The sequence below is a fragment of the Durotheca rogersii genome (assembly GCF_024521655.1).
Source record: "Durotheca rogersii strain YMJ 92031201 chromosome Unknown GGS23scaffold_5, whole genome shotgun sequence".
NCBI classification, from domain to species: Eukaryota; Fungi; Ascomycota; class Sordariomycetes; order Xylariales; family Xylariaceae; genus Durotheca; species Durotheca rogersii.
In genome coordinates, this window is record NW_026251236.1 from 2,462,285 (window position 1) to 2,486,912 (window position 24,628).

At 54.1% G+C, this 24,628-nt stretch overlaps 6 protein-coding genes across 6 annotated transcripts; 2 read left to right on the forward strand and 4 right to left on the reverse strand.

Annotated features, from left to right (window-relative positions):
* Positions 1-893: 893 nt before the first annotated feature.
* GGS23DRAFT_595127 (uncharacterized protein) lies at positions 894-1,740 on the reverse strand (the record flags this gene model as incomplete). The annotated part of the gene is made up of 4 exons (XM_051518267.1): positions 894-1,055; positions 1,215-1,454; positions 1,543-1,611; positions 1,684-1,740. The coding sequence occupies 4 exons, from the start codon at positions 1,738-1,740 to the stop codon at positions 894-896; spliced, it is 528 nt and encodes a 175-aa protein (XP_051374318.1).
* A 2,637-nt stretch (positions 1,741-4,377) lies between these two features.
* On the reverse strand, positions 4,378-5,782 carry GGS23DRAFT_604071 (pyridoxal-dependent decarboxylase; the record flags this gene model as incomplete). Its single annotated transcript, XM_051519559.1, has 2 exons — positions 4,378-5,444; positions 5,500-5,782. The coding sequence occupies 2 exons, from the start codon at positions 5,780-5,782 to the stop codon at positions 4,378-4,380; spliced, it is 1,350 nt and encodes a 449-aa protein (XP_051374319.1).
* Positions 5,783-12,596: 6,814 nt separating this feature from the next.
* Positions 12,597-16,109, reverse strand: GGS23DRAFT_435261 (Metalloenzyme, LuxS/M16 peptidase-like protein). The gene has a single exon (XM_051513887.1). The coding sequence runs from the start codon at positions 15,767-15,769 to the stop codon at positions 12,728-12,730; it is 3,042 nt and encodes a 1,013-aa protein (XP_051374320.1). The 5' UTR covers positions 15,770-16,109; the 3' UTR covers positions 12,597-12,727.
* A 625-nt stretch (positions 16,110-16,734) lies between these two features.
* On the forward strand, positions 16,735-19,377 carry GGS23DRAFT_435452 (myosin-like coiled-coil protein-domain-containing protein). The gene is made up of 6 exons (XM_051513889.1): positions 16,735-16,951; positions 17,059-17,386; positions 17,863-18,134; positions 18,194-18,342; positions 18,409-18,652; positions 18,707-19,377. Exons 2-6 carry the CDS (start codon positions 17,083-17,085, stop codon positions 19,193-19,195), a joined length of 1,458 nt encoding a protein of 485 aa, XP_051374321.1. The 5' UTR covers positions 16,735-16,951; positions 17,059-17,082; the 3' UTR covers positions 19,196-19,377.
* A 626-nt stretch (positions 19,378-20,003) lies between these two features.
* GGS23DRAFT_435430 (Low temperature viability protein) lies at positions 20,004-21,759 on the reverse strand. Its single transcript, XM_051513888.1, has 2 exons — positions 21,514-21,759; positions 20,004-21,455 (listed from the first exon to the last, which is right to left on the reverse strand). The coding sequence occupies exons 1-2, from the start codon at positions 21,531-21,533 to the stop codon at positions 20,147-20,149; spliced, it is 1,329 nt and encodes a 442-aa protein (XP_051374322.1). The 5' UTR covers positions 21,534-21,759; the 3' UTR covers positions 20,004-20,146.
* Positions 21,760-21,932: 173 nt separating this feature from the next.
* Positions 21,933-24,537, forward strand: GGS23DRAFT_560033 (P-loop containing nucleoside triphosphate hydrolase protein). Its single transcript, XM_051515854.1, has 3 exons — positions 21,933-22,197; positions 22,257-23,121; positions 23,175-24,537. The coding sequence occupies exons 1-3, from the start codon at positions 22,063-22,065 to the stop codon at positions 24,113-24,115; spliced, it is 1,941 nt and encodes a 646-aa protein (XP_051374323.1). The 5' UTR covers positions 21,933-22,062; the 3' UTR covers positions 24,116-24,537.
* The last annotated feature ends 91 nt before the right edge of the window (positions 24,538-24,628 follow it).

Sequence of the window (24,628 nt, forward strand, 5' to 3'; positions counted from 1 at the left end):
ACCTTAGGTGCCTTGGGTACTTACCTGAGATCATCCATCAGAGAGAACAAGTACGACGGTACATGGTCCACCCCACAATGCACGCGAGATGGACGCGGCGTCAGATGACGCGATTACGATTTCCGCCGCGATTTAGGCTCTACCCTAGGCTAGTAGCGGCATAGCGTGCCAAGGTGAATTCAAAACTACTCTAAATTGCATAAGGTCAGTTTAGCCAACCCGAAAACCTCGACAAGTGCATATCTAGCTGGGGTCATCAGACGTGACGTCAAAAAGTTCAACCACACTCCAAAGCGCATATTAGTACTTGGGTATCATTATTACACTGAAGGCAGATATCTGTCTCCAACCATGAAATAACTGGAGCCTACGACCTTTAGTGTGATAAAGGTCCAGAATGGTTGCTATCTGAAGTTCTCGACATCCCCGTAACCTCTCGTCGCCACAATCCAGTATCCGATTTAGACTCGCGGTTTATTGTCTGGGTGTGCTGAACGTTGCCGCCCTCGGCCAAGCCGAAGGCTGATGTTACGTATGATTCGGCGTTGACTCCCGCCACGTTGGCTGTCACAGGAGAACATATATGGCTTCCAACGGGACACAAACACTTAGAGGTATATTGGGCGAGGAAATCCCTTTCCGCGGATGGGTCAGTTGGCTGAGCGAATCGTCGGTGGGGTTCATCTCCACCAGATGAACCACGATGTCGTTGGTAGGAATTATCGACAGGCTCCCAGGCCTCTCTCAAACCAACCTACCGCCACAGACGAATGCAGACAGCTCCCCTTTCCATTCTACTAGGTACCTAACATACCCAACACCTACACCGTCCGGGTCCGCCTCCATGCCTCCCATCTACCTCTCTCGACCCGGGGAACGGCGCCTGGATTCCGTTACTTCTGATCGGGGAGAGACGAAGCCGTGCAATCCGGGCCCACGTCGTTAAGGATCACGTTCCACTTATCGTCGGGATTGAAAGCCTGGCCCTTGTGGACGAAGTCCTGGTCGCCGCGGCGGTCTCGGCACTTGAAGTACACCTGCTGCGCGAACCACCCCTGCCATTCGTTAGCGGCCTCCCCGAGAGCTACCGCTGACCTCGTTCGGGAGAGGGTGGCCAGAGAGAGAATGAGGTCAAAGGCGGCGACCCGTAATCGACCTGGAAAGTAGTGCTCGGGGGCGGAGGGGAGGGGTGGAGGGGAGGGACGGTTGCTTACGATGTCAGCGTACAGGGGGTCAATCGGGTGCGTCTCATCGTTGCAGATGAAGACGCCCGCCCCGCCACCCGTGTCACACGCCGCCTGGATGCACTTGGAGGGGCCCGCCTCGACGTGAAGACGCTTGTCCCCACCGCTCAGCAGTATACCGACGGGATGATCGTAGTCGGTCGCGGGGAAGACGCTGTCGGGGACATTCGGTGGAGCGCCGCAGAGAATCTGGACATCTTCGAGACGATGCTATGGATAGTATGTTGAGTTGGCGATGGCCCATACCGCCCCTGCTCAAGACAGGGGCAAAGGTGTCTTGGCTTGGGTAGGTACTCACCTTGTCATATATCCCGCCCAGATACTTGGCACCAGAGCTCGCCTGAGCCTCCAGGACAGAAGCCGGGTCCTATTTTCAAGGGCGATGGTGCCCTTGTATCAGCAAGAAGCTACTAGCTTGCCGGAAATTCTTGCAGCATACCTTGACGACCGCAGCTAGGATGGGGGAAGCGAACGTGATCAGAGTGTAGGTCTTCATCTTGATTGTTTTCTGAGGCGTCAGTATGTTTAGGACGCAGATATATGATGAAGACATGCATGGTAGGAGGAAAGGCAGCGGTGCTGAGGGAAGCGAGGCAACTTATATGGGCTTGGCAGCCTCCCTCGCGGGCAGTGGATAGAGAGCATTGCGTCATGTAAAACTAACGATAAGGGGTGATTGTATACGCGTTAATAGAACCTCCGTTTCCTTGCGAATACGTACATCTTAGCGGTGGAAGTGACCGGATACGATGGGATATAGCCGCTATGTCATTGTATTCATTGAGCCATGGTTATTGTTAGATATTAGAATAGATCGTGTTTCCGATATATAAGGCACCCGTAGATATAATTCCCTCGGGGGCAAATAGGAGTAGCTCTCGCCTGTTGCAAACTGCCTGGACGATGACAACAACCGTGGTATGTTTGCAACCCGCAAACAGTAGAAGCTGCTCAGCAAGAGATAGTAGATGCTAGCCTGGCTACCTAAGTAATACTATAGGTCCTTGCTTTGACTGCGCGCCTTATCGCTAGTTAAGCGCAAAAGCATGATTTGAAAACTAGCAGTACTGTTTTATTAAACCAGGCCTTCTCATCCGCTATAGACAACTGCGTATTAATTGCACTTGACGGCTTTTCCTAAGGTTTCTTAGGGACCCAGTTTGTAGGATACTGCATGCAAGTCTAGGATTCTGTCTATTTTCTCCTATGCTGTCTTGGCAGGGGACACGGCGCCAGGGCTATGAGATAATTGAAGGTGGAAACTAGCTTAGCACAATCTTACTTCCACCATAGTAGCACCATATAGAGACCGTTTAAAACAGGATCCGGGTTTCCCAGCGGATTGAATCTAAGCGCATATTTTAATAAGGTCCGGCAGCAGAGACCCTTCGATTGAAACATGCCTAGGCACTAATTGTTGTATGGGCAAGGGGCCGCTGTTGCTAGGCAATGACAAGAGTAAGTCTCTAACTTCCCACATGCGTCAAACTAATGGCTATAAAGAGTAAGGATAAGAGGGCTACAACGATGTTAATGTGAGGTAGAGGTCGTCTGGCGTACTCTTCACTATATATATTCCTATATTGAGTCGGTATACACCAAATCAAATTAGATATACCAACTATATAACGCTACGCAAACGAGTAGTTAAAAGTATCGGCATCTACAACTCCCCCGTGGCGACGTGTGTAGTTGACTCGAAAGTGCGAGGTAATATTATGCGGACCGTTAATACCTGCAATCCTGTCGCCGCTCTTTTCAAATCGTCTCACTCCGCAACTTATTGGGCAGCACCTCTCCTGCTCCCACCCCGTCATCTAGGACAGCTAACAACGGTGATGGGATATCCAACCTAATAAAGTTCTTTCTTGCGATATCTTCATATGGGGTCATCTCACGAACCTCTGCATCGAACAAGGAGCTGCGGATCCTGCGCCGCATACCTAGCTAGAATCCCACACGCGGAAAGGGTCTGGCATAGGTGGACGAGTTCGAACACAGCGGCCCGACGGCGCTTACGCATGCTTCGTATTCAAGCTCATGGGCCCCGGTGTAGAAGTAGAGGTGCGGGATGGTAGGCAAGATAAACGCGCTCCTTGACGCCTCTGCGACGCGCAGCCGCTAGCCCCTTTTCACCTTGGGGTAGACGCGCTTGAGCTCAATGTACCCGTAATGTCTGGGCGGCGGACAGTCCCAGATACAAGGTGGACTTCTCTATGCAGCTTTGGGTGCCTCTTCGTCGAACTGGCCCCGCGAAGCGCGTCAAGGTGAGGGCACTCGCTGGAATTTCCAGTGCAATCCGGCGAGCTGGCCCTCGCCCACGGAAATGCTGGCGGGTTCGTGGTCTGACGGGATGGAAGCTCTCGTTCAAGTAAAGGCAACGCGTAGTCTATCTAGCTACATACCTGGTGGCGCTGCTATTATCACACCGGATACCGATTTTCGGCTCGTGGTCTGCATAACTTCCGCCCATCCCCTCTATAACCGCTTGGCTCTCTTTCCGCGGTTCCTCCATCGCACCAGACGCGATCCACTACCCTCGCGTTCTAGAGCCAGTCCATCCCACCTCATCGAGCCATCGCGACGGTGGGACCTGCCATTGGCGATTGGCGATACCGGGGTTCCAGGTGCTCTCAAGGTAGTCGCCGATGACAGGATCGGGGATGGATGGGGCTCAGGGGATGTCACAGCCTCGGTCTTTTCGACTCGCTGGAGACGATCCACCGAACCGCGCGACGGCGACTCCTCCGCAATCGGAAGGGAGCATGGTGGGAGGAAGAGCCACGGTAGCGAATGATGGGGATAATGCCAATAGCGAGGTGGACCTACAGAGTCACGGTGAAATGGAGGACGGTTGACTGACAGGAAGACGAGGGGGATGGAAAGTCGTCGCAGCAGACATGGAACTAAAAAAAAGGAGTGTATTTATCTTTTGATCTATACGAGGCAACGGTCTAGACTGAGTCTATAAACAAACAGTTTGAAGAAGAGAAATGATGGCTTTGATAATTACGGTTTCTCTATCGCGACTTATTCTGATATGTCCTCACAAGAAACGAAAACTAGACTGCCCGCCGCTCGGAGTCTGCTGTGATTACGAGCACGAGTCGTCGGCCTCCAAAATAGCAAACGCCTAAAAACCCATGATGGCCCGTGCGCCTTGTTCGCTACAAACGTAGATGACATCGTGGCTATCGCTGAAGCCGTTGAACCGGGTGGCCGAGCACTTGGTGTAGGCGCCCATGTTCTCAAAATAGAGCCAGTCACCCACGTCGAGCTCGTGGGGAAAGCGAATGCTTTCGGTGATACGATCGATACCATCACAGGTCGGGCCCCAGATAGAGTACTCGATGCCGACGCTCGAACCGTCGGGAAAACTCTCGGCGAGGGCGGTGTCGTACAAGGTTTGCGCGCCCGTTCGCAGAACTTTGGCGACGGGATGCTGGTGATCGAACATGATGCTGCTAAAGTTTCCGTAGAGTCCATCGTTGACGTAGGCCATGTAGCTGGTCTCGCCCGTGGCCGGGTTTTCGATAGTGCGTCGGGCAATGATGTTGCAGGCAATGGTGAACGCCGTAGAGACGTAGTAGCGGCCGGGCTCGGCAATGATGTTGATATGGGGCGGGAAGTACTCGTCTAGCGCTTCGCGAAGGACGTGAGCCATTTCCTCGAACGAGTTGCCGCTGAATCCGCCGCCAACGTCGAGCGTCTTCAACTTGAAACCGTGAGCGCCAGCCTGTTTGAATACCGTGTCCGCATCGCGAACGGCTTTCAGAAAGACAAGCGGGTCCGAGGCACCCGAGCCAACGTGAAAGCTCACGCCGACGACATTCAGACCGAGTTCCTTGGCGAGGGCCAGGAGATCGTCGGTGGCGTCGAGGGATGCTCCGAACTTCAGGCTGAGGCGGCACATGCTCGACGAGTCATCCGTCAGAATGCGCAAGAAGAGTTCGGCAGCGGGATACAACTTGGCAATCTTGCGCAGCTCGTCGGCGTTGTCGAAGGTCATCTGCTTGACGCCTTGGCTGGCGACGTATCGCACGTACGAGTTGGTCTTGCACGGCTGAGCATAGATGATCCGAGCCGGATCCACGCCCATGCTCAGGACCTGCTCGATCTCGGACTTGGAGGCACAGTCGAAACCGGTGCCGAGTCCGGCCAGAAGCTGGAGGACCTTGGGGTCAGGGTTGCACTTGACCGCTGCGACGTCTGTTAGCCCCCGAAAGCCAACCGAGGGTTGATGAGCGGATCATACCGTAGAAGGGCTTCACGCGAGGAAGATTTTTCTTCCATCTCAGGTGCTGGCGATAGACCTCGCCGAGATCGCTGACGAAAAAGGTGTCCTCATCTCCAGGGTCACAAGCTTCATGGTCAATACCCTCCACACGCTGGCGGAGAGCATCGCCAATCAACTGTTTAGCTACCACGGGGCCATTATGCGGCTGTTGCTGGTCGAATAGGCGACGCTTCCAAGTAACAATGTGATTGTCAAAGAAGGTCGGCGTAAAGGAATCGACGATAGCTGTTGCCATAACCATATCCCTAAGGCTGGGCGGTGAGGGATATCGAGGGTGGACGAGGAGTGGTATCGGGTCTGGACGGGTTTCGGTGGGTGGGTGCGGCTTCGCGGGAAGCTCCAGCAACGGTCCCTACACGCTGTCCAGGCCAGATGGCTAGCAGAAAGATAGCAGTAGGTATAGGTTGATAATCGAGGTGCCGGGGAGCGTGTCCCTCCGAGTGGGTGTTAGGGGGGTCGAAAACGGTAACGTCCTGATCCCGAAGCGATCTGACGAGGTCTTCTCGACTCTCCCTCGATTAGAGGAAGAACCTCAGAACTCGTCCTATGCGGCGGTGGGCGGGTTGGGGTGAAGATTGGAATGGCTTGGGGAATCGTATAGGGCAAGGCGGGCGACCGGGTCTCTTTAAAAGACTTCAGCAGAGCGGGCAGGAGGCGGTCTCGAGTTGATAATGTGGAAAGTCTTGCGCAGACTGAAATCTTGGTCCGACACGAGATTCACGGCTGCGGGAGCCGTAGTAGCCGGGTTGCCTTTGAGAAGACCAAAGGCGAGTCGAGACGGGTAAGGGAGGGTCGAGCAGTAGGAGCCTATGCGACGGGTACGAGTGCTAGGTCGGCAGAGCTTGGTCGAGGCGAGGGGTCAGGTGAGTCGTTTGCGACAGTTTTGGCGACACTATAAATAGACTTGGCTAGACGTCGGAGACGACGGCGACTGCGATTGTGTTTGAAGGAGACGCTGGGGCTACGAGGTGACGTGCGCACGTATATAGGCGGAGTGTACTGTCGGGAAGAGCAAGATGTTAGGGGGCAAGAGGAGAAAAAAGTAAGGTGAGGGATGGGGAGATCTGGAGAGGTGGTGGTGTATCGCCAAATAATTTCCTTCCGCCTTCTGGGTTTGCGCCAAACCAAGCCAAAACCCTAGAGCAAGGGCTTCGTGCCGGAGTCGCGCAGGTACTGAGGTATCGATAGGTACCTTTCCCACAGCCCAATCGGCGGGGCACGGATTGGGGAATTGTGGCGACATGTGATGGTAGTCACTCGCCGGGCGGCCGCAGTGGCATGGGACCTGCTTAATTGCAATGTCCCAGGGGCCTGCATGTCACGTACTAACGAACTACCTAACTACCTACCTAACAGGTATATAAGTATGTATGTATGCATATAGATACTCGATGAAGTACCTAGGTACGTAGTATCTACGTGTACTCATATGCCGGCTAGGTTAATATCACCGAGGAGAGGCGGAGCCTTTAGGCACCTACCTCTGTACATATAGAGACCTGGTCCGGGAGCTGGGAACGAGCCGCCGGTGGGAGGGGGAAGCCTACTCGCATCTCTCTCATCTTGTCGATATGGAGATAGAATTCTGACCCCGGGCGCAGGTCCCTTCACCCATTGTGTAGGCAGGATTTGGTACCTCCTACCTATCTGTAGGAGCTCTGTATTGCCTCATAAGCTTAGGTAGCTGGCCTCAACGGATCATAACCTGCGTGCACACCCCCTTACGTACGGCCTTGCCTGTCGGTGAATGGCGCCCGTGCCGGGAAAGGCGCCGACGCAGCCGTCGACGGTCTATTTCTCGATAGACACAAAATACGTAGACGGGTTGCCTCAGCAGGGTCCATAGCGCGTGTCCTCGATTTTCAGAAGGGAGAGGCAAGAATTGTTGGCCGGCACGAGGAGGGTGTGTGCACAGAGTCCCAGGCCAGGAAATGTGAAAAGGGGGGCTACAAGGTCCTCCGTCGACGATAGACGACAGAATAGGCATCAATCCAAGTTGTGAAAATATCGAAATTGCAATTCGCTCGGCAAGCTGCCTGTGCCTGGGCCGGTCGACCAACAAGACGCAGCCTCTCCTATCCTTTCCGAAGGCCTCCACATACATAGACACCCTCGACGCATGCGAGCGGCATCACTACCGAGCCTTACCCAGGGGAAGAGAGATGGATGGGCAGCAACTTGTTTTTTTTTTCGTGTTGCGTTTTTCACCGACCCCATTCCTTAGGTTTCCTTTTCAGATGCCGAGACTCGACCCTCCTCCCCAGCTTCTGCTAAAGCGACTTCGCTGTTAGGATCACGAGAAAAAAAAAAGTACCGGTCAGGACGGCGTAAAGGGGCCTCTGACCGCAACTTGGTATTTCCCGCCCTAGCAAAAATTGGCTCATGCCCGACGAGAAGGAGGTCTCATTTGGCCGATCCAATGATGGGCATGTCTAGCATGCTTTGGCCTTCCTGGACAATCCGGTCAGCTTGAGTTATCCGTAGAATGGGTCACTAGCTGGATATCGTCGGCAGGCAATACATTTACTCATAGGACTCAAGTCGGGACTAGACACATGGCGTGCTCTCCACCGCCCAGCGTGACGGTAGAGACGGCCGGCTAGCTTAGCCCCCTCTCCCCCTTCGTCCTCAGCGTAGATCGAGATTAGCCTGTTTATCACGCTGCGACTGAGAACATTCTTGTCCGTATGCCAACACCACATCTATCCTCGACTGCGCCCCCCCTCGCTGCTGTATCTCCGTTCAAGTGCTGGTTTTCATGCTCGTGGCCACACACCTTCGAGATGTAGCACCTCGGGCGTGGTGAAGATCTGCAGCCGCAAAACTGCATATTGGCCCTGGCTAGATTGGCCAACAGCTTATCCTGCCGCTATGGCGGCCCAACCAGCGTGCTTGGTCGCGCAGGGCAGGACTTCTAGAAGACGACGCGAACGGGGTTTGTAGCCGCACTCGCGCTTGTCGCTATCACGCGCTCCCTTGCATCGCCTTGGTTAGAACCGTGCCGACCAGCGCCATGCCACTCAGGGCGGCCGGTAGCAAAACTGGGTTGCGTTTACTCCTCGTCAGAAAAGGCGGCGCCCATCCTGCATGCAACGCGACTACGCGGTGACGGTGTGGTTGGCAGCATGGTAGGATATTGGGTTGGAGACGGAGAGGGAGGACGGGGACGAGATAGGTATTACCTACCAGATTCCAGATTCAGGTAGCTATTGAAGATGTACACTATAAATGCATAGAGAGTATACCTACGTCTTTTGGAGGCATATGCTATTAGGTGCCTCTAGGTACCTAAACCTACCTATATGTTGATACATTAGTATAAGCATACCGTACTGCAGTTTGGAGGCAAGATATGATGAATCATTCTGTAAGCACCCGGGCCGTCCAGATCTGAGGCGATTGAGCCCAGGATATTCACTCCCTCCTCCCTGGACAGGCGCTGGTCCACCCGAGCTGTGCCTCCTAGTTGGCATCTTCGTTATGTAAGCTAGTGTAGCGTACTGTATCTAGCCAGCGAACGCCTCCCCACGTGTTTCCACCACACTCTCATCCCCCTCCCTCCTCATCGTCCGCCAGCTTCTCCATCTACCAACCTCGAATGTCTACGCCGGAGAGTGGAATGGTTGCCGCCATAAGGGCAAGACGGCCCCGGCTGTCCCAAGTCCGTGCAATATTGGGAATAAGCGATAGTAGCACCTTTGCAACATCCACAGTAAAGACCGGAGATAGAGGGTCGAGACCTCGCCTTTGAATACGACGAACGGGATTTGCCTGAGCCTCATGCTCCCTCCAGCGGAACCCGTCATACGAAGCAGTCCCACGTATCCCAGCATTCGCGGCTCAAGATACCGGAGGTATCACGATTGACACACCTCTGCGTCGTACCTGTAGTAGATGCTCGTGAAATTGGGGTTGGGGAGCCCTCTCCGCCCTGCCGGAAGGAGATCAGGATCGTCACTTCTCTGAGGGGTCGCTTAGGACGAGGCCCTGCTGTTTGTCCAACGAAGAAGTGTGTAGAGTCGCACCCGACCGTTTACGCCGACGTCTATCACCCGACTTCACCAAGTCGATGTCAGGTAAGTAGTCACTCGACCGCAGCCCTTGTGGCGAGGATAAGCGTCAGTTTAGGGTTGGAGTCTGACAGCCTTGACGGGGGCAGCAAGATTCTGTCGAATGGTGCATCTACCGGAGCGCGTGCGACAGGCATAGAGTAGTGCCAGCGACGGGAAGGCCACCGCCATTTCCAACACAGAGGGTTTGTAAGACGAGCACTAGAGCCTCTGCAAGGTGACGAAACCAAGGAGGATGCCGAATGCTACGATAGCTCCGAGTTGTCCAGCTCAGTATCATCAACACGACGAAGTCGACTCCCTCCCCTCGCGCTACTGTATCAATGCGCATGCGGGTCCATGAGACATTGCAAAATGCGAGCTTCCTAATTTAACAGTACTTACCGCCGGTCCTAAACGAAGACTAGTCTCTGCAGATGTCTCGTTGGGTGCTATAAAACCAGGTCGAATCACTCAACTCGCGGGAGAGAAGCCAATAATATAGAACCCGCACCAGGCCTAGAACCGACCATCCCGTCTCGCCCCATATTGCTTTTGTCAGAATAACAGCACCTATTTTTATTAGCTGTGGACGACGTGCTTTTATGGCCTTTGACAACCCGACAGGAATACTGTCGGCTATCGAGAAATCGCTACGCCATCTTCGGCGGACAACGCACCATTGCTTCCCTGCCGTGTGGAAAATGTGAACGCCTACACTCCCTAGCTGGTGACGTAGGCTTATGTCCTTCTCATGCGACGTTTTCCGTGTAGCAATGCGTGCATTTCGTTCACATCGTATCCGGACTGGTAGGTAGCTCGCAGGTTTTCCCAGTCTTGTGGTCCGCGGTCTCGAGCACTGCCGCACGCGGGAAATGGGCGCAGGCGCTTGTCGACCTTTCGCCAGCTACCCTAATTGGCCTGCATGGCGTTGTCACCCACCACAATCGGTGAGTTGCTAATATTGAGTTTCGGGGCCGGTAGGGGACAGAATTCCCTCACCCATCTCGATCCTGGCAGAGGGAAAGCTTCTTTGAGAAGTCCCCCCTTTAACAGAATACTCTATGTATTGAACGGCCTTTCTATTCTGGCCTGGCCTGTTCAATGCGGAAGCTATTGACGGCTTCGAGCCCAGTCTCAGGGGTGCATCCGGGTTCGACTCGGGATGGGGGCTCGGACATTCGACGCCGCTAGTACGCCGGATTTCCTCAACGGGAAATACGAAGTTGGCATGGACTGAGGATGTAAGGGCGACGGTATATCACACCGAATACGTCTATTTAGTCAAGAGCCCCAGAACAGGATTCGGCGGTCTGCGGGTCGATTCACAGCGGCTAGTAGGCTAGACCGGCAAGCTCCTGGGACCAAGGGGGGAGGGGGCTGGCCGGAAGGAGGCCCCCCCAAGCGGCTAAAGGAGAGCGGAAGTGCGCAAAGTATGAAATGCACTGCGTCGCTTGAGAGTCGAAGACTTCGAGTGCGTATCTAACGGTGAGAGAGCCTCGGTCCATCCAAGCGTTGCCATCAACGTGCAACTATATACTATCACAAGGTCGCTTCGGTAGGACCCCAGGACTCCCAACTTTCCACCCTCCAAGGTTTCAAACGAATATCGACCTTGTAAACAGGCCCAGGTAGTTCTAAACCGGCTGCTCGCCGCCGCGAACATATGAAAGTGTATCTTACAAACAACCCATCATCACCCACCCCTAAAACATCTGGGGTAGTGCCGAGTTCATCCACCACAAGCCTCTTGTCACAGATCCGAAGCCTCATTACGCATATGCGTGTGCTTCGGGGGTGAAGGGACCGAGAATCCGTTGCTGAAACGCGGGAGGCCATCCGTACACTCTGCCCCGAGGGCGGGTAGACGCGACCGAATCGTCGCAGCACTATCGTAATCTCGCTGTGCCACACGGTCTGAAGAGAAACTTGTGCTTGAAATGTGCACACCAATGAAGTGACTCGAATTGGCACTGGTGATGAGCTGATACGCCAAGTAACCACACCAAAGGGGTGTGACCAGAAATCACTTGGTTGACCTTCGGTCACTCCTCATGATACCACTCGTCTAAGCCATAAACAATACTGCGGTCCGTTGAAGTACCTACCGACTGAATGTCGCCGGGAACACGCCGTCTCGTTGCAACCACGTAATCACTTAGGCGCCGGGGCTTATGTATGGGGAAATGGGTCCGGTCACAAGTTTTCTAGGTCCTACGGCGGCACCCACGTAAGAGCCACGCCTGCTTCTGATACGTGAACAAGAGGACAAGTTTGCCCCGAGAGGCTGTCTTCCACCGCTCTTGCATTATACCTCTGTAGTGAGGAATCTTGCCGGTCGCGTTCCCAGCCGACCTCCGTAGCCGGCTAGGCTTCCCACAATCCCCGGTCATACTGCGTTGTTGGCATGAGGACGGGGTCTGAGCGGACTATGAGCGGTTCAGAGATCCGAGTAGCGTATATACAATCACCTATTGCGAGAGATAGTCCTCGCCGTATTCGAGTCGCCGGGGACTCACCTGGCTGGTGAATAGGTGGTGAGAGCCATATATATACACACGTTGTACTTACTGACCACACATACCCAAACGGAGGATGGGGGAGAGGGGAGGGGGGGGAGATAATAATAATGGCGACGAGCTAGAAAAAAAGAGCATGTACTCTGTTCTATAGTCCGAAGTTCCAAAGCTGAGGAATCCGGTTCTGAAAGAACGAGCTGGGTGAGGACCGGGCACGTACCCGACCGCGCCCCTTTTCGGTGGCGGCGGCCGTCCACTAACCCTGTCCTCGAGGAGATTTTGCTCTCGCGTCTTGCAGTGGTCTTGATGCTATGCGAGAGGAGTCTGCCTTCCCGCCGGTTACGGGAGAAGGACATCCAGCAAGAAGACGTATCGTATCTGAACGCTGTGGGTAAGGGGACGGGGGACGGGAGGATAGGGGTGGAGGCGAGTGTGTAAGAGCGGAAAATGGCATCTTAACCATGTATGTGTAGTATCATCGTTGTTATCATTATATCTGGGAGGTGGGTATATGTGTGTTATCGTTACAATCCGGTCAGTTACTAGTTAGTACACCGAGGACACCGTTGCTCTCACAGTCATCGTGAGAGCATCCGAGGTTCCCCGGAGGCGAGATCATCACTCAGCGGTGCCTGCCACATCCATCTCGTTCACGGCCCAGGTGCTGTCGACCCAGTCCTGCTTCTTCCCGAGGAACGCGATCCGCTCCTCACCTTTGGCGAGTGCGTCGACGATGTACGTCTGCGCAGCTTCGCGGACCTGGTCCTTTGACACGTCGAGAAGCTGCTCGCGTCGCCTCTGCTGCATCTCGGCCGTGACGCCGGACACGAACCGCAGCATGCCCTCCGTGTTCACCGACTTCGGCGCGTCGACGCTCTGGAACACCGAGATCTTCGCCTCCTCCAGGTCCCGGTCCGACCATTGCTTGTCGACCGCCCACCGCCCCGCATTCCGCATGATCGAGAGCGAGTTCTGCGGGTTTGGATCGCGATATGAGTAGAAGCCGAACAAGCCCTCGAGGCCCTTCATATAGGCGCCACCGCCGTAAGCGCCACCCTTCTCGCGGATCTCGTGGTGGAGGTGCTTGTGAGTGAGCATTTGGGCGAGAATCTGGAGGGGCGCGCCCTGTGGAGAGGTGTACGAGGTGGTCGGAAGCGCGAGGCCGCCGTAGTAGACTTGGTAAGGGAGCGGGAAGAAGGCCTTGATATCTTTGGCAAATGTCTGCTTACCTGCCGGAGGAAAAGCGACCGGCTCGGTTGGTCGAGACGCCATGAATCGAGATAACGCAAGTGAATTAGCTTGGGAACTATCAGCACCGCAGGTCAGTGCTGTACGAATACCGCCACCTGCCAAGGCGAAACTTTGAATCTTCTTCAACTTTTCAATTATATCTTCAAGCTTGTCCGACTCAGGTCGCCCGGCTAGCGAAGTAATGAGTTTAACCTGCGACAACCCACTGACTTGCTCTGTGAGGTACGCTTCGAGGGAAAGACCGGACTCGGCGTAACGTCGAGCGTATGCGTGACCCGAGGAGGCGATATCATTAACGACGCCATCAGCTGAAGCCTGTAGGAGTTGCCTGATTCGGAGGGCCGCCTCCGGGCTGTCAAAGTTGGTTTCTAGAATGAGTTTGCGCAGTAGCTCGAACATATCTGGTACGTTGCGGTCGAGAGCCATACCCCTCAGAACAATCCCTTCGGAAGCTTTTCGGAAGTCGGTGGGCGAGGCAGTCGACATATAACCGACAGAAATACCCCCCGTTTTGAGCTTGATGAGATCCTCGAGTTGCTCCATCGTCATATCCTTCGTTCCTAACCGCATGATAGAATCGGTGAACAGTGGGATCAGAGAGCGAAGCTCGTCTGGCAAGTTTTCGAAGGTGTTGATCGCTCGGAAGTAAGTGAGGCCATTAGTCGGAGCTTCGTGCCACTGGATGGTAGTTCCGTGGGCGACTTCGTCTCTCAGTTTAGCGGGCTCCTTCTGTCTCGGAATATCCTTCACGTAGACTGTTGGCAGACAACTAAGGTCTTCCGTGCTAGACTTGCCTTGCTCGGCAAGAAGGTCAAGTTCTCTTCTCTCGAAGAATTTCTTGGCTTCCTCTTCGCCTCCGGCTGCTTGGGCGACCTGTAGGATCTTGGCTGCCAGCCTCTCATTCTCTTCTTTCGAAACTTCCGCGACGTAAGTGTCTGAAGGAGCCATGGTAAAAGTAAGAGTATTATCATTCAGGAGATATTTGTCCATCAACCCCTCAAGATAGCCCCCCTGGGCAAGCTTGGCTTCGAATGCGGCGACAGTATCGTTCCACGCCAAGGAATCAAAAGGGTCCGTACCAGAGAACCATTTTCCTTTGAGACGGTGTAATACAGAGAGTCCAAAGTTGGCTGTCTTATGCTTGAGGCTTAATTCGAGCTGGTGAAGGTACCCGTCGATCTTGTCTTTCTCAAATCCTTTCTGGCGTACGTCGCGGAGGACTTTTTGCACCTCGTCCTTGACCTTCTCGACGCTGCCTTGTGCGACTCCGGACAACCCTATAGAGAATATCCCCGTGGTTGCCGACCCATCATATCCAGCGTTCGGGCTCCAATCTGTGCCCAACCCACTCTCGACGAGGCCCCTGTAGAGCGGAGAGCCATACCCATCCATTAATAGCGACGAGAGGAGGGCGATTGAAAATGACTGCAATACGTCGTTTGTATCTCCCATGATCCACGAAATGGAAGTTTTATATTGTTTGTCTGGGTCTGCGAGGGGATCTACCGGCCCGAAGACAGTCACGGTACGTGGTCCATCGCTGAGATCGATCGGTTTCTTGTGGTCGATGTCTGCTTGGATCTTCTCAAACGCGCTCATCTGTGCGTCGACCTCCTTGAGGTGATCAGCTAGCGGCATATCTCCGTAAGTAATCAGCTTCGCATTACTTGGATGGTAATGCTCCGCGTGGAATTTACGAAGTTGCTCGTATGTTAAGTCGGTTATCTTTTGCGGATCGCCTCCTGAGTTATTGATCGCCGGGAAGATGTGGTCTTGGAAGCGAATATAAAACAAATAGTCCGCATCTGACATTTGGCCTTTCATCTCGTTGTAGACAACGCCTTTGAAGACAAGTTTGCTATCCTCGGCCCCAGCCTCGCCATCCTTACCCGCGACTTTGGGATTCTCTGGACCAACTCTCCAACCCTCTTGGGTGAAATCCGTCTCCTTTAGTAAGGGGTGTAGAGTCGCATCGAGGTAGACAGACATGAGATTCCGGAAGTCTTGAGCGTTCGTTGTCGCAAATGGGTAGTAGGTATGGTCGGAGGCAGTGAAAGCGTTCATGAAGTTGGACAGTGTTCGCGGCAACATCTTGAAGAATGGATCGCGGATGGGATACTTCTGGCTGCCACATAACGTCGTATGCTCGAGTATATGGGGGACGCCCGTGTCGTCGGGCGGGTTTGTCTTGAAGCCGATAGAGAAGACATTGTTGCTATCTTCCCGAGCGATGTGGAGGTAGTCGGCGCCGGTCTTATCGTGTCGTAGATGCAGCGCAGTTAGTTCTAACTCTGGCACATGCTTGGTCCTCAAGAGAGTGAAGCCGTGTAGCGTCTCGCCGGGCTTCGGGTACTGGGTCAATTCTGTGACGGCTTTCCTAACTGTGCTGTTTACCGCGCTGCGCAACATGCCTTCGAGTTCAAAGATGGCCCCCGGGGGACTACGGGCGGGGGGGGGGGGGGGGGGAGAGAGTACGAGGTCAGAGAACTAGGCTTGGGGCTCAATAAACCGAATAGGCTGGCCTAATTGGATACGATGGAGGGATAGGCGGCAAGACACGATGGTAGACTAGGGTGTCTGCGGATAGTAGGTATTGCCTAATATTTGACGACCTTGATGAGAGCATAGATATAGACGAGTGATATGGGATGATGTGGTGAAGGGACAGGAGAATGTGTATGTATGCTGGTATGGACGTGGCTATGAAAATTTCCCATGACGGTCAAAAGCTACCAATAGTAAAAGAAATGATTATGCTGAATGACGCAAATCCGTCGACGGACCCTGTTGGGACGGTTAACATGATAAGCCCGGTTAGATGATTGGTATGCGGACGTCTTTTGTGGTTTCACCGTATTATGTACATACCCCCAAGGGATTTTGCGCGGACAAGACACCCCTCCAAGACACCGACGGGGAAGATGCAATTAAGCAGGGCTACATCCCCAATCACCCAGCCCTCCGGAATCGCTAGTGTCAAGTTCAAATTTTCTAGGGCGTTTCATTGTGGTGATTCTCACGATATGGCCGGCGGCACGTGTCGTGCTAGAGCTAGAGCTGGTGCCTCGTGGCCGGCGGAGGTTTATATGCCTGCCTGCAGAGGTACCTAGGTGTACGTAAGGTGCCTACAGAGATGGCCGAGATGTGTTTATTTGTCCATGAATCTTCTGGTGGGATTACTTGCCCGGGTTACCAGTAGTGTTTATATTTATATTGCATATTGTATCTAGTTACTTTTGGAGTACGCGGCATTCGACGCATTGAATGCGGAGCGTTAGATTATGAATTGAATGCCGACCGCTCAGGAGGTAGGTACCCTGGTACCTCTTAGGTGGTCGCATGCGCACCTCCCGTCTGGCCTTGCCTGTGTGATTAAGTAACCAACACTAAAACGCCGCGCTTCAATCTCAACCCTCGCAAAAGTCTTTATTGATCTTCCACTCCAAACATCCCCATAACTTGACTATCTACGAGAAGAACCCAGGCCGGAAAAAAGAGGGCTCACTCCAGAATTTCTTCCCCGCCAACCATCCCGTGTAGCATCCAGCGTCTTATTGCAGAAACCACGCCAATGCCCGACAATCTTAATCGGTAAGTCGGCACCACCATCGACACCCCTCGATCTTTGACCGTCCCGCGTCCACTCCCCTCTCACGGGTCGCTCGGGTTCCTAACACGCACCGTTGCCCGTAGCGTAGCTGTATATGTATAGACGATAGACAATGGCGACTACGAACCATCGTGCACCACCGGCTGCCCCCGCTCCTCTCGGCTCCGCTTCGACCGCTAACGGAGCCTCGGTTCATCACGCCCAAGATGACTCCCTCCCGAACGGTCACCACACTCCCGCGCAAGAACCCAGACCGGCCCCGACCCCGACGCTTGTCGCGGCCCCCTATGCGGCCTCTAAGAAGGGAAAGGGCAAGAAGGCCCTCGACTCGAACGAAGCGTCGAAACTCGTCGCCGCCAGGATCTCCCAGCTGGAGGTTGATACAGCTGCCGAGAAGGAGCAGGAAGCGGAAATTGGTAGGTCTATTTTCGTTCAAGCTGTTTTGGATATGGGAGCATAAGTGTGGATCGGGTCATGGCTCGGAGCGCAGATTTCTCCTGAGGCGCGACGGCTACCCATGGAGCCATTCCCCAGGTCAAGATAACGCGACCAGCAATAACGAGAGAGAATCACGGCACTACATACGCTGGGCAGCGCGACTGGAGAAGGTAGTTTTGTCGGAACTAGTATAGCACGGAGTCGCGACGAGATACCCTCTCCAAGGAACCGGTGGCTCATATCAGGTCTAGGGCCTTAGGATCAGGGACCAGACCGCTGTATGTTCCGGGGCGAGGTCTGCAGGGTCAGATGGATTGTCCCTTGGTCGTCCCGCGACGTTGCCTCATGTCACAAGCACGATATGCACTGGTCCATCGCCTCCGTTGCCGAGTCTGTTGATTCATCCAGGTCCGGTCGCGACAGCTGTGTCTTGCTAATATACCGTCTGCGCCAGATCGAGAAGTACGCAAGGCGAATCGCGAGCTCAACCATCAAATGAACAAGATGAACGACCTGGAGAAAATAGACCTTTTGACTAAGAGGTCATCGGAGCTGTTCGCCAGCATGAAGCGCCTGGAGCGCGAAAACATTAAGAACAAGAAACGCGCAGACCAGTTGCAGAAGGAGAAGGATTCTAGTCGTACCGACCTGAGTAAGCAGATAAGCCTCAAGGAAAAGCTGGAAAAGCTCTGCCGCGAGCTGCAAAAAGAGAATAACAAGCTGAAGGTAGTATCTATGTTCAATTATCGAAGGCGGGGGACCTAAGCTGACGAGATGTCCCGTAGAACGAGCACCGCGCCTTGAACGACACTCACGATCGACTTAAGGTTTCGTCTGACGAACGTTTTAAGAAGGTTCTCGAAACCTTAGAGGGTTACCAAGAGGAGAAGGACAATCCGCGAAAGCAGGTGGTGTATATGAAGGTTGAGGAATTGTGCGCCACCTCCCCAACTAGAGTCAACGCGGCATTTGGAATTTGTCTGTTGACACGAAACCGCAGGTTCAAGGCCCGCTTCAAATCCCTTATCGATCAATACGAACTCCGGGAGCTTCATTTTCATTCTGCTATGCGAACCAAAGAGATCGAGGTGCAGTGGAATATGGCCCGTTACGAGCAGCAGAAGAAGACTGCGGAGGCAGAGGCTAGCCGTGCGCGCCAGCTCAATAGCCAAGTCTTAACGTTCTCCAAGACAGAGACCGAGCTACGAAACCAGCTCAATGTTTACGTGGAAAAATTCAAGCAGGTAGGTGCCCTATATCCCTCGTGTCGCCGCACGAGACCATTGACAAATGAGGAGGTCGAGGATACCCTGAACAATAGCAACGACCTGTTCCTAACCTTTCGTAAGGAGATGGAGGACATGTCTAAGAAGACTAAGAAGCTCGAGAAAGAGAACGATGCTTACAAGCGCAAAGAAGGTGCCCTCAACCAGAACATCCTGAAGATGGCCGAGGAACGGAACAGACACCTTAAAGATCTCGAGGATATCAAGAAGAAAAACGACAAACTCACGAGTATCATCAACCAGATGCAGCAGCAGGGCCGTGGCATACCCCATGGCATGCAGGGCACGGTGGAGAGTTGCTACGCCGAGGGAGGAGAGGGTGAGGAGGATGGTGAGCTGGAGGACGGCGATGAGGAGAGCGAATACGAATACGACGACGAAGGAGACGAAGAGGTCAGTGAGGAAGGCGAATTCGATGACGACACGGAAGAGGAACTCATGCCGCAAGTGCCTGGCGCTTACGGCCCGGAACGCCCGCCTGCTATGAACGGACATCGCTAGGAAGACGATAAAACGCCACAGCAGGCCGAGGACAGAGGCGAGGATGCGCACGAGGGCAGATCCGAACCTCCGTCGACAGTCCAAACTCTGCTGCAGTGCTTGGCCATCGTACAACGCTTCGTGCAACGTCGCCCTCCCATGCAACGTGTTCTTGACCTGGAAGAATCTCCTATTGTCGAGCGGGCAGCCTCCCGTATCGAAGACGGCCTTCCCACCAGTGTCGGGGCAGAACAACTACTGCAGATGGAGAAACCAGACGAAGGCGCAGAAGCTTTGCCATAGACCAGGTCTCTCCCCCTCTCTCCTGAGGTGGACTATGTATACGAAATGAGCCACTATTTTTTTACGTCTACCGCGGGCTTGCTACTGCCACTCTTGTCCATTTTGTAATAAGGGGCGGCGGCTACTGTATGAGTTTCGTGCTCGTGTTCTATAACCCATAAATCTCCGACAGCGGAGAGGAAGAAAGCAAGAGAAGAAAAGGATAAGCATCCATTTCAGCGTTGGTTTAGTAGCCCTTGTTGGATGAGGGGAACGTAAAGATTTCCCGGCCGTCAGTGCATATACATTTGACAGAACGGGCCCCGGGGACTTGGGGAGCGAGGGATCGGCAACGTGGTTGTCCTCACTGCTACCCAAGCAAGAGCGCGTGCATCTGTAGCACATGTATCATACAAACATCCTTAGCTAGTGATAGGGGGCATTTCGTTGTAGCCATAGTACGAATTGAGACCTTCTCAATAATACTATAGGGCATATGCCCGCCGTGATGGATTTTTATCTTACCCCCAAGTCCCTCTGACAAGCCAAAGCCAAACAAACGGTTTCCTCGCTATATCCGTATACTACCTCAGGTGGGTATCCTTATCCAGCCTTCTGCCCATTGTCTTATTTCCCTTTCTGGAATTATTTCCTATTTTACTCCCCTTTCTTCCCCTTTATCCCGTCTGTCTATCTGGTGGAGGCAGACGCCGCAGCCGAGGCGTAGAGTTTGCCGCGGATGCGAGCGGGGCCGAGCTCGCGCCTGATTTCGTCGAGTTGGGCGGTGCCACTGGCCCAGCGGCCGTCCTTGCCCGCCCGCTGCTTCTTGCCGCGGCCGGCGGCCGGGGGGGCGCCGGCGCCGAGGAAGTCGTCGAGGATGTTGTCGAAGTCGTGGCGCACGGAGCCCGTCACGCTGGACGCCGTCGACACCTGGGACACGGAGGCGGCGCCGTCGCCGTCGTCCCACCCCAGCCCCTCGTCGTCCTCGCCGTACTGCTCCTGGATCTTGTCGAAGCGCGCGTCCAGCAGGCCGAGCTGCTCCGTGCGCACGAGCGACGACGACGTCATCGAGTACCCCGACTGGCTCGTCAGCGCGCCCTTGCGCTTCTTCCGCCGGCCGCCGTTGGTAGTCGTCGTCATGAGAGAGGATTGCAGGTCCGATTGCGACGGCGCGACTAATTTCCTTAGCCCCGTCTTCTGGTCCTTCTTGAATTTCTTGAAGTCCTCCATCCAATCCCTGTTCCCCGCTACGTCGTCACCGCTCGGATTCTCCCCTGCTATGGCAGGGACTAGCGTCGGCACCTCTTCAGCGGAGCCTTTGTACTCCTTGGCCGGCTTCGCAGTGTCATCCGACTCCCAGCCGTCGTCCTCGTCAAACTCGATTTCGTCTAGCTCCTGGCCGTCCTTCGCGAGCTCGACGAATATTTCGTCGTCGTCGTCGACATAAGCCTCGTCCTCGAGCGCCTCTAGCACCTCCCGCAGCCGCGGGTCCATATCCGGCTGGAATCCGCTAATGGCATCCGGGATGTCCTGCTGCGCTTGGTAGGTCAGATGTTGCAGGTTCTTAGACGGTAAGAAATCGGCGTCGAAGAGCTCGTTGCGCTTGCGTTCTTCGTCTTCGATATCCAGCTGGCGCAGCGCTTCGTCGAGGCTCTGCTTGTGCTTATTCTTGCCCTTATTCTTCGTGCCGCTCTCGGCCTCGACGAAGACGACTTGGCCGCTAGCATTGCCGCCGTTCAGGTCGCGCAAGTGCTGCATGTAGTCGTACTCGGTATCGTCGAAGAAGACGCCGTGGTTGGCGGCCTCGCCCTCGTTCGCACGGATGCGGGAGGCATCATCGCCGAGCTCGGAAGCGAGGTCGTCGAGCTTCTTCACCTTGGAGCCGCTGTTCGGGCGCAGGGTGGGGTTCAAGACCATGGACGGCGCATCGGCATCGTGGATGAGGGGGTCATTTTGCGGACGGTATACCAGCGTAAAGTGCTGGGCCGTCTTCTTGTCGCTGGCGAGTTCGTCAGCGATCGGGAGGCAGTCCCAGTCGAGGTAAGCAGCCTACGTACATCCACTTGCCCTTAGGCATGTTGTAGGCGTACGGCGTACTCCTTCGATCGCGGGGCTAAGGAGCAGAGGAAGTATTCAATAGGTGTAGGTGTGTATCACAGTCGCGTTGGTGTAGTCGCGTAGATGGCCTCTGCGGTCCAAGTGGGTGACTTCTGGGCGCATACGAGGGAAATGGACGCCGTAATGAATGACGACGTGGATAAACGACGATGGAGGGAGAGCCGATAATTATCTGATACTTCGGTAGTCTGGAATTTTCGCCGTTAGGGGTGGGGTGGGGTTGGCGGGGGTTGTCTTATCGGCTTATCGCACACCTCTGGTTATGCAATTGGAGGAATAATTAACTAGGTGAGTGACGCAATGAATAAAAGAGGGGGAAAAGGGGAGAGGAGAGCCCCTCCATTTAGTACCTAATCAGAGGACTCGATAAGTCCAGTACGTAATCAGCCTGGAAACTCCGGAAGGCAATTCCATCCTGCACTCTTCTTCCTGGCATCTTCAACCTACTACGACTCATCGCACATTGGACACCGGAATCACTGCCCAATATGCCGCAGCCAAAGTCCAAAAATTCTGTTGGGCTCGGCAACACCCTTATGAATGACCGCTTCGGGAGGGGCAAAGGTGCCGACCGCAAGAGGGCCTCGGCCGTCACGAGAGTTAACCACACAACCGGCGAAGAGGTTTGCATCCTCCTATCCTGAGAGTCTACTACGCAACTACTCACCCATATACGTCGCAGTATATCACAAACGATAGAAAGGAGGCAGCATGGGTCAAGATGCGCTCCGTCACCGAGCAAGGTGCTCTGGACGAGTTCCTTGCCACCGCCGAGCTCGCTGGAACCGACTTCACAGCGGAGAAGCTGAACAACGTCAAGATCATCCACACTGACCAGAGGAACCCATATCTCCTGACAGCCACCGAGGAGCGCAACATCCTGGGCAAACACAACCGGCATAGAGCTAGACTCACCGTGCCGAGGCGGCCGAGGTGGAATGCCTCCACTACTGCCGACGAGCTAGACCAACTCGAAAGGGAAAGTTTCCTCAACTGGCGAAGGGGCCTGGCAGAGTTGCAAGAGAATAACGACCTGCTCATGACCCCCTTCGAGCGCAATTTGGAGGTGTGGAGGCAACTCTGGCGGGTCCTCGAAAGATCCGACCTCGTCGTCCAGATAGTCGACGCGCGCAACCCCCTAATGTTCCGGTCCGAGGATCTCGAAGCCTATGTCAAGGATGTGGACCCCGGGAAGAAAAATCTGTTACTGGTCAACAAGGCAGATATGATGACGGCGAAGCAAAGGGCAGTTTGGGCAAAATACTTTAAGGAGAACCGGATAGCCTTCCGCTTTTTCTCGGCCAGCCTGGCGAAGCAGATGAACGAGGAACGCCTCGATCGAAGCGAGCCAGAAGAAACCCCGAACGGCGGGAGTGCGAATTCGAAGACACAAGCCTCAGGCGCAGAGAGCGCTTCAGAGGACGATAGCGACGAAGATGCGGAAGACTCGGGCGTTTCGTTAAGCCAGGAAAACGATGACGAGACGAGAATACTGACAGTTGATGAACTGGAGCAAATATTCCTTAAACACGCTTACGACCCTGATGGTACGCCCGCATTGAAATTTGGGGTGCAAACTGCGATAGCTAACGATCAGTAGATCCAGATAAGAAGCTCCAGATAGGCCTGGTCGGGTATCCCAATGTCGGGAAATCATCGACTATCAACGCCCTCATCGGCGCTAAGAAAGTGTCCGTCTCCGCAACGCCCGGCAAGACGAAACATTTCCAGACCATCCGTCTCAGTGACAGGGTCATCCTATGCGACTGTCCTGGCCTCGTTTTTCCAAACTTCGCTACAACCAAGGCCGACCTCGTCTGCAATGGTGTCTTGCCCATTGATCAGCTCCGGGAATACACTGGGCCCGCCGCCCTCGTCGCACACAGGATTCCCCAACCTTTTTTGGAGGCCATCTACGGAATCCACATCAAGACCCGGCCGCTCGAGGAAGGGGGGACAGGTGTTCCGACCGCGAGCGAGCTCCTGTCGGCGTATGCCAAAGCGCGGGGCTTCACTACCCAGGGTGTCGGGCAGCCTGACGAATCGAGAGCTGCAAGAGTCATCCTCAAGGATTACGTGAGCGGTAAGCTCTTATACGTCGAACCGCCTCCGGACTGGCCAACTGATGGCTCGGATTTCAACCGAGAACTCTACGATTCAGCACATCTCCCCGAGAAGCGCAAAGCAGCCTTGCTCGCGGCCATGGATACTCTAGATATTTCCGCTGATGGCGAGTCGACGGCTGATACGGAAATTCTCGCCCTACCAACTGGTGCTAAGTCGGAAACGCTCGACAAAGCATTCTTTAAGCGAGGCCCTGGAAACGCGGGGCATCTGAAGATGCCTTTCAGCCATAAATACACAGAGCAGGGAAAAGAGCAGGCCCACGCTAAGCACCTTAGCGGTCGAAAAGCTAGGGCAATGATCGCGCTCGAGACGGGCTTGGATCCCAGTGACATACAGATTGGGTCGAGCAAGAAACATTTCAAGGGCGGCGCAAAGGGAAAGGGTAAGAGGGTAGATAACAAAATGTTGGATTGAGCGCGTTCGGGGTATCACTGCTACTCGGTTTGTTCAAAAGCATATGGGTAGGGGCAGACAGGTTCATACATAGTTATTGGGCGAGTGAAATTCGGCGGCGACTCAATATCCCTCTCATCAAACCCTTCTATATATTCCCGAAAGTGCGTGAGGTGAGACTCTTAAGCGTGCCGGGGTTAGTGATATTATTGATTTGGAAGTCCGTTGTCTTGTCCTCAGGGGGTTTCTACTTGCACGTATTTCGGAGTCGGTTACTATCCCTGTTAACGACGGTGGTCACTACGCCTAGCCTTAACGGTGTAACCGATAAAGACGTCTATTTGCGCTCTACTCGGTGAGTTACGATTAGCCAGAGGCTAGGTATGGATGTTATTATATTGCCTGCTCCTATCTAATATTACGCGATTCTCGATTATTGTAAAGGTATAGAGGGATCTTAATTTGGGACATAGAAGAGAGGATTTCGAAAGAACTGGGACTTCATCCAGAGGCGAATATTTAAAGGTATGTTAA